This window comes from Camellia sinensis, chromosome 8 (genome assembly GCF_055761805.1).
Source record: "Camellia sinensis isolate YWXY chromosome 8, ASM5576180v1, whole genome shotgun sequence".
Lineage (NCBI taxonomy): Eukaryota > Viridiplantae > Streptophyta > Magnoliopsida > Ericales > Theaceae > Camellia > Camellia sinensis.
Window position 1 is genome coordinate 62,535,216 of NC_138968.1, and position 9,173 is coordinate 62,544,388.

Below are 9,173 nucleotides of genomic sequence, written 5' to 3' on the forward strand. Positions count from 1 at the left end.
TTAGGGCAAACTTTAACGAAATCAGGGTGATTGGGGGGGGGGGGGGGAAGGGTGTACAAGGTGAACTACAGGAATGAGGGATTTTAATTCTTTTTTTTGAAAGGTTGGAAGTGATGGACTTACCAATGCTGAGTAGACAGTTTACTTGGTGTAGGTCAATTGAAGGTGGGTGTTAGTGTATGATTAGCTTTAGCATGCTAGTGTATGATTATGTCTGTTAGTGTATAGCTTTAGCTTTATATCATGTTAGTGTATAGCTTTAGCTTTATATTTTATAATGTACAATGCATCACACTTTCGGTGGGCATCCAATGCTCAAATTCTCTCTATAAAAGAGAGTGCATTCCCCTTGTAAGAAGTACTGAATACAACATTCAATACATCAATATATACATAATTTATTCTCTTTCTATCAATTTATTTTACATGGTATCAGAGCTAGGTTAAGAACTTAGTAATTTCGCTTCACCGGCGGGCGGCAGCCTCGCCTTGGCCGTCCGCCGGACAAACCCAAATTTCCTTAATTTCTTCTTCAATGGCAGATTCTTCAACAACACTTCACTATCACATCACCAGATCCGGTCACAGTCGGAGGACCATCACCGTCTACGCCGACCACGCCACCTGTCACCACTGCTACAGACGCCGTGACACAAGGTCCTGCTAGCTCACCACCGACGCAGATCTCCGCCTTCTCCGTCGAACACTCACGCTATGTCGTACGTCGACGCTGACTAACTCCGCAAACACATAACACACCACACCCGGCATCAACCTCTCGGCACCTCTTTCTCTGCAACTCCCTCTCTCTAGCTCTCTCTCTCGGCAGAGGGTTGGAGTACAAAAAAAAAAAAAAAAAAAAACAACGACTGCCATACACACACAGGTACATGGGACAGCACACATTGAGACATGCATCCTCTGTTTCCACATGCCACTCCAAATCACCCGAATAACACAACCCCGCACATCGGAGTCCGATGATCGGACCCATCTCCGGCGATGATCCGCCGGAATCAGATACAGGTTTCACCGGCGACATAGCCAACAACAGATTCAGATTCAGATTCAACATAGCCTACACAATCTACTTCATTCTCGGCTGCGCCTTCCTCCTCCCCTGGAACGCCTTCATCACCGCCGTCGACTACTTCTCCTACCTCTACCCGGCCGCCTCCGTCGACCGTGTCTTCGCCGTTGCCTACAAACCCCTCGGCCTCTTCTCTCTCCTCTTCATCGTCGCCTATGCCCACAAACCCTATTCCTATATCCGAGTCAACGTGGGTCTCTCTCTCTCTCTCCTTCCACACAGATCACACACATGGAGACACTCAACACACTCACAAAACAAACATGGACTCTGAGTTGATGAGAGAAAAGAGAAAGACAGAGATGTGAGGTCTTTGAACAGAGTGAGAGAGAGGTTGGTTCAGTCATTCCTTTCATCATGGTCTGCACTTCCTTTTCCCCTCCTGTTCCCCACTCCACTTTCTTTTCCTTTTTTTTATATTTATTTTAATCCATCTTTTGAAAAGAAAACGAATCACATTTTCTTTTTATTTTTTTTTTATTCCTTTCACATTCACATCTTTCTCTTCAATTTTCTTTTCTTTTATACTTTATTTTCTACCTCTCTATTTTTAGCCTTCCATCCGGCGAACATGGCTCTGAGTCACAAACCAAAAAAAAAAAAAAAAACGCAGAAGAAGAACTGCACACCAAACTCATTTTATTCATGTCGGGGCTCACCCCGATCACCATGTTCCCCCATACAAAAAAAAAAAAAAAAAAAAAAAATACAAACAAACAACCACATCCACAGGTGGGATTTTTTCTTCTCTACTCTGCCGCCGGTCTCTTCTTCTTGCCACCGTCCTAAGCGGCCCTTGACGGTGCTGCCTCCGTGTTTTCCACGCCGCCAAGCACGTTCACACCTCCATACTCCTCCACTGCAGCATATGGCGGACCTCCAAATCGGAACATCACAGTGGCCTTCCGCTTCAGCTCCTTGTTTTCCGCCTTTAGCACACTTATCTCTGCTCGTGCATCCTTATACATGCGCTGGAGCAGAGCCAGTTGGTCGTTTAACTGCTGCACCTCATTTGTCCTACTCTGCAGCCGGTGCGACAAGTTTGTGACCGCAGTCATGGTCTCCACACATGACTTCAAAGTATACTGATTGGCCTCAATATCAGTTTGCACCGCCATTTTTTGCTCCACAGACCGCATCGGAAAGTTCAACAGAGCAAAACCAGTGGTGTTTGGTTGCGGTTCACTGGCCACCGCACCAGTTATCTCTCTTGTTGACTCGTTGAGATCGGGAAAGAGAGTGAGCAGACCACGGGACGAAGAGGCCATATTCTGGGTAGCTGAACGGGAAGAAGAGGCCATTGTTCAGATGTTTCAGAATGCAAATATTCAGAAGTTTCAGAATGAAAATGTTCAGAGGTTTCAGACTGGTTTGCACAGCCTCCACCTCAACCTTGGTTTAAATAGCCAGGGCAGATACGCACATCGCGCGCCACTTGACGCCAGCCGACACAACGGGCGCGCAAGCCAAGGTAGTCAGGCGCCTCGCCATAATGACCGGCACACCTTTTTATGGATTGGGCACGCCTTTTGATGGCACACCTTTTGATAGATTGGGCGCGACTTTCGAGGGCTCGATCTCTATCTACATGTATATCTTTTGGGCAGCCTATATACATACTCATACCGTGTCTTTTACTACGGTCCGACATGACCCCGTAAACTGTCCCGACATTGATTCCGGTCAGCTTCTACATCGGTCCGACATGACCCCGTAAACTGTCCCGACATTGATTCCGGTCAGCTTCTACAACGGTCCGACATGACCCCGTATACTGTCCCGACATTGATTCCGGTCAGCTTCTACAACGGTCCGACATGACCCCGTAAACTGTCCCGACATTGATTCCGGTTAGCTCCTACAACAGTCTGACACAACCATACAGTGTCTTCACCAACGGTTCGACACGACCATACAGTGTCTTCTATCCTATTTTCCTGTTTTGTTACTCTCTCCAAACTCAAGTTGGCTAGTACCTATCCTTCTTAAGTTTGAGGGGGGCTGTTAGTGTATGATTAGCTTTAGCATGCTAGTGTATGATTATGTCTGTTAGTGTATAGCTTTAGCTTTATATCATGTTAGTGTATAGCTTTAGCTTTATATTTTATAATGTACAATGCATCACACTTTCGGTGGGCATCCAATGCTCAAATTCTCTCTATAAAAGAGAGTGCATTCCCCTTGTAAGAAGTACTGAATACAACATTCAATACATCAATATATACATAATTTATTCTCTTTCTATCAATTTATTTTACAGTGGGCAATGGAGTCAAATTGATAGGTTTCTACTTGATCCAGAGTGGGTTGAAAAGTTTAATTTAAAATGTTGGGGCTTGCGTAAATTTTTATCTGATCACTGCTCATTACTTTTCATGGAAGATGAAAAGGATTGGGGTCCAAGAACTTTTAGATTTATCAATGCTACGCCTTCATTCAAATTTTCAAAAAGCTTCAAGGAATCTTTTGAAGTCAAAATCAAGAAATGGGTCTGGCTGCATATGTCATTTTCAAAAAGCTTCAAGGTTTAAAAGCAGTTTGCAAAAAGTGGAATTTTGAAGTCTTCGGGAATTTATCAACTAAATTGAAATCAATTGACTTACATTTGCATTCTTTTGATTTCGAAGCTGAAACAAGGGAGTTGTCTAAATCTGAATCAAGAACAAGGAATCTTTCTCTAGGAGAGAATATTATTCAGTAAAAGAGTTGAGTGTTTATGGTTGCAAAAGTCCAGATTGGATTGGAATTTAAAGGGTGGTCGAATACTCATTATTTTCATTTGCATGCTTCATGTAGATAAAGAATTGGCTTGCTTAACTTCATCACAATCAATGGAAATGTTCTTGAAGATCCTTTGTTGGTAAAAGAAGGGGTTGCTAGCCATTTCAGAACTCTGTTTTCTGAAACTTGGAAGTGCAAACCAAAGTTAGATGGTTGTGGCGAAAAGTGTTAAACTTTGTGGACTCATTTTCCCTAGAAGTTCCTTTTTCAAAGGAGCAAGTTTGTGTAGTTGTCAAGGATTGTGACAGGAATAATGCTCCAGACCTGGACGGTTTAAACTTCATGTGCGTTAAGAAGTGTTGGAAAATTTTAAAGTGTGAAGTGATTTTCTTTTAGCAATTTTTTGACAATGACAGGCTTGACATTAGTTTAAACTCCACTTTTGTTGCTCTCATCCCTAAGTTGGACAATCTAGCGGGGTTGGGAGATTATAGACCTATAAGTCTTGTTGGAAGTATATACAAACTTCTTGCAATAGTATTATCTTGTAGATTGGAAAAGGTGCCACTTGGTATGATCAACGTGGCACAATTGGCTTTCATTGGTGGGAGAAATATTACCGATGAAGTGTTAATAGCTAGTGAGGGCATTGATTGGTGGAAGAAGGGTAGAAGGTGGGGGCTGACATTGAAACTTGATAGTGTTAATTGAAATTTTCCATTTCAAATGTTGTATTTGTTGGGATTTAACCCTAAATGTATAGGTTGGATCAAGGAATGTATGTCTATGACCTTGTGAATGGTTCCCCTGTGAAGGAATTTCAAATGGAAAAGAGTTTGAGACAAGGTGACCCTCTCTCGCCTTTTTTATTTGTTGTTGTTGCTGAAGCTCTTATTGTTCTTTTTAGAAGAGCAAGAAGTTGTAGATTGATTAAAGGATGTAGTTTTGGTGTAGATGGGCCTAATTTTGATTTGCTGCAATTTGCAGAAGAAACTATGATTTTTTGCGAGGCAAATGTTCAGGAAATCACTGTTATTAAAAGGATTCTTTGGTGCATTGAAGTTCTTTCTGGTTTGAAGATTAACTTTCACAAAAGTTCTGTGTGTGGAGTGGGGGTTTTGACTGAATTTTTATTTGAATGTTCAGCTATTTTAAAATGTAATGTTCAATCTCTACCAATGATGTATCTGGGTTTGCCGTTAGGTGCAAGCCCACAAACAAAGAGGACATGGCAACCAGTGGTGGAAAAATTTAGGAAGAGATTACTAGGTTGAAAGAGGAAGTTCTTATCGTTTGGTGGTAGATTGATGTTGATCAAGTCGGTGCTTGGTAGTTTACCAATTTTTTATATGTCCATTTTTAAAATGCCAAAGGGAGTAGCTATAGAGTTAGATAAGCTTCAAGAAAGATTCTTGTGGGGGGGGGGGGATGATGATGTGAGAAGAAAAATTCATCTTGTCAATTGATCAGATGTTACAAAGAGTAAAGAAAGGGGAGATTGGGAATTTGGAAGATTAAAGCGATGAATGTTTGTTTACTATTAAAACGGTGGTGGAAGTTTGGGGTGGAGAATGATTCATTGTGGAGATCCATCATTAGTTGTAAATCTGCAGCAAATTTTGGTTACCAATGAACAGCAACTTTCACTAGAATTTTGTTAAAACTCCACCTACCTCCACTTACTCCACCTACTCCACCTACTACCACTACCACCTACTCCACCTACTACACACCTACCTAATCTACTCTTCTATATATAGGAATCATTGTAAACATATAACATAACAATCAATAATAAGATCATCAGATACATTTATTCTCTCTGTATTTCTCTCTTTATACATTGATTTTTACATGGTATCAGAGCAGGTTTAGAACCTAATATTTTCGCTTCCCCGACGGGCGGCAACCTCACCTTAGCTGCCCGCCGGACCTCAACCTAGTCCGCTAGAATTTTCTACACATACCTTCACTCTTCTTCACTACCTCGCCGAAGCAAACCCAAAATCCCTCTGGGACATTTCGTCGAACACCATGTCTGCAACAATGATCGGCATGACACACACAGAGATGAGGCTGCTAACCCACAACATGCTCTCATCCAACATAAAGGGGGTCACCATGTCTGCACCATTTTCACTAGTCGAGAGCTCTAAGATTCAGAGATGGCGAGATCGGCCCTCCTTCACTTGGCTCGTTCGCAGACCACTCATCGTCTCAAGTCCACAACTTCACTCTCTGGTTGTTATCCCCGTAAGTTCGGAACATGGTCGCCACACCCTCCGAGTACCAATACCAACCTCAACTCTGCTTCACAGTTTGCCATTATGCAAAACAAGATGGGCATCTCAATCCCCAAGGGAAGATGACAAGATCAGCATTGGACCTCGTAGAGGTGTAGAAGCTGGGGATGATGATAAGGATACAGGGGTTGCTTATTATGGTCCGATCTCAAGTACTATCAAGAAAGTGAAGCTCCTCTCTCTTTCGGTGCATGGACAGAAGAGGGCCTTTGATCTGAACAAAACAGACACACAGAGACATCTCTCTCTAGTTTTTCAAACCCATTTTCCTTTTCTTCTTTTATTTCTTTATTTTTTCTTTTCATCCACTTTACACCACCAAACACTTTCCAACCCACCAGCGCACATGCTTTCGCCATTAATATATTATTATTATTATTAAAAAAAAAACAGGTTTTAACAAAACTTGGGCCAAGAAACCCACGTGAACCAATCTCTCATTATTATGCCATATGCTGCAGCATCTCTCTCTCTCATTATTATGCTTCCCACTCTCCCTAACTTTCTTTATTTTATATATATATCTCTTTTTATTATACTATATTACTCATACCCTCTCCACTTTCACACCACGTCGTCTGATCCCACTATACCCTTTTTCTTTATTTTATTTTATCTTCCTTCTTTCACAAAAAAATAAATAAATAAAAAATAAATAAATAAATAAAAAATCCATTCACACCCAACTCGTTTTCATTCCACAAACTTGTCATTTTTTCTTGCCGAGATCAACCCCGATCACAATTTTACACAAAAAAAAAAAAAACCACACATCTCACAGCCACCAACCCACAGCCACCACAAACCACCGGCCTTACTTTTTCGACTCTTCTGTTGTTCTCTTCTTCTTACTTTTATCTTGGGTGTCCCATGACAGCCCGGTCTCAGTACTTCCTAATCCACCGAGCACGTTCACTCCTCCCTGCTCCTCCCCTGCAGCATATGGTGGACCTCCAAATCGGAACATCACGGTGGCCTTCCGCTTCAGCTCCTTGTTTTCTGCTTTTAGCACACATATCTCTGCTCGCGCATCCTTATACATGTGCCGAAGCAGAGCCAGTTGGGCATTTAACTGCTGCACCTCATTTGTCCTACTCTGCAGCCGGTGCGACAAGTTTGTGACCGCCGTCATGGTCTCCACACATGACTTCAATGTATACTGATTGGCCTCGATATCCGATTGCACTGCCATTATTTGCTCCACAGACCGCATAGGAAAGGTCAACGGCGCAAAACCAGGGGTGCTTGGTTGAGGTTCAGGGGCCACCGCACCGGTTATCTCTCTTGTGGACTCGTTGAGGTCGGGAAAGAGAGTGAGCAGACCACGGGAAGAAGAGGCCATGTTCTGGGTAGCTGAACGGGAAGAAGAGGCCATGTTATGGGTTGCTGAGTGTTTCAGATGTTACAGAGTGTTTCAGGGTTTGCAGCTCTTAGAGACAAGCTCTCAGAGAACGAAGAGGTTTCAACTGGTTTGTTCTGCTTCCAAGCCTCAGGCCTCGTTTTGGTTTATATCGACAATGCCGAAGAGGATGCGACGACACTCTGTCGGTCACGTGCTTCGCCGCGTGTCCGGCGCCCCTTTTGATGGCTCTACGCTTTTGGTGGGGCACGTCTTTTGATGAAGTAGGCGCGCCTTTTGAGGGCGCGACTTTTGAGGACTCGATATATATATCCATGTATATATATTTGGGCAGCCTATATACACCATCCTACAGTGTATTTTATAGTGGTCCGGTATGACCCCATAAAACTGTCCCGACATTGATTCCGGTTAGCTTTTCCAGCGGTCCGGCATGACCCCATAAAATGTCCCGACATTGATTCCGGTTAGCTTTTCCAACGGTCTGGCATGACCCCATAAACTATCCCGACATTGACACAACCATACAGTGTCTCCTATCTTATTTTATTTTATTGTCTTTTTATTTTCCTGTTTGTTACTCTCTCCAAACTCAAGTTGGTTTCTGTTTATCCTCCTTGAGTTTGAGGGGGGTTGTTAAAACTCCACCTACCTCCACTTACTCCACCTACTCCACCTACTACCACTACCACCTACTACCACCTACTCCACCTACTACACACCTACCTAATCTACTCTTCTATATATAGGAATCATTGTAAACATATAACATAACAATCAATAATAAGATCATCAGATACATTTATTCTCTCTGTATTTCTCTCTTTATACATTGATTTTTACAAATTTGGAGGGATATTATTTCAATTCAAGGTACATGTCTTCCTCTCTTTAATTTTTTGTATTGTCTCTTGAGCTACGGGTGGTTAGTGGCAGATCAATAGATTTTTGGAATGACATTTGGTTGGGAAATAGAGCCCTGAAGATGGAATTTCCCCATTTGTTTACTCTTCTTGATAAATCAGAAACGGTGGGATCTTTCTTGGGAAGATGAGAGGAGATTTTCGTAACACGAGGTTTTCGTAGAAGGTCAATTCGATCATCGGAGGATTATGAGTTTCAAAGATTTTGCTTTTGTGTCCTCCATCCCAGCTCAATTGGAAAATCGTCATGATCTATTAAAATGGAAAGGAGACTCATGTGGAGTTTTTTTCAGTGAAATCTCTATGCCATTAATTGGATGCTTTCCTTAGGCCCAAACGAATTAGGCTTGACTCTCATCTGGGATATGTGGCTCCTCCAAGAGTGAAATTTTTGGGCTAGCTAGTTTGAAAAGGGCGACTGAAGATGGTAAGTTTGCTACTTAACTTGGGCATTATTCAAGAAAAGAAGCCAGGCCTGGTGTCCATTTTGTGAAAGGGAATTGGAAACTGTGGATCATCTTTTTGTAGGCTATAACAAAGCTTGGCAGGTATGGTCTTGTGTTGATCGCTGGGGTATAAAATTGGTTTATCCTTACTGTATCATCTCTCTATTGAGTTGGTGGCAAGGTATAAAGATGTGCCGTTCATTGTGTGAAATGTAATCCAACTTGCATTCTTTTGGACTATTTGGAACATTCGGATTAAACTTTTATTTGATAATCCATCCTATTTGGTTGTTTAAAGTAATAGGTTAAAACAATTTCCACCACTTCGTC

At 42.2% G+C, this 9,173-nt stretch overlaps 1 protein-coding gene across 1 annotated transcript; it reads left to right on the forward strand.

The window, feature by feature from the left end:
- The first annotated feature begins 980 nt into the window (after positions 1-980).
- Positions 981-5,085, forward strand: LOC114267519 (uncharacterized). The gene is made up of 4 exons (XM_082885211.1): positions 981-1,284; positions 4,068-4,155; positions 4,228-4,485; positions 4,575-5,085. The coding sequence occupies exons 1-4, from the start codon at positions 981-983 to the stop codon at positions 5,083-5,085; spliced, it is 1,161 nt and encodes a 386-aa protein (XP_082741337.1).
- The last annotated feature ends 4,088 nt before the right edge of the window (positions 5,086-9,173 follow it).

What these genes read in the sequence shown, in the direction of transcription:
- LOC114267519 (XM_082885211.1), top strand. Translation starts at nt 981, where the DNA reads ATGATCGGACCCATCTCCGGCGATGATCCGCCGGAATCAGATACAGGT. An exon ending in CTATATCCGAGTCAACGTGG is followed by an intron (nt 1,285 to 4,067) that starts GTCTCTCTCTCT and finishes CATTTTCCCTAG; the next exon opens with AAGTTCCTTTTTCAAAGGAG. An exon ending in CTGGACGGTTTAAACTTCAT is followed by an intron (nt 4,156 to 4,227) that starts GTGCGTTAAGAA and finishes TGACAATGACAG; the next exon opens with GCTTGACATTAGTTTAAACT.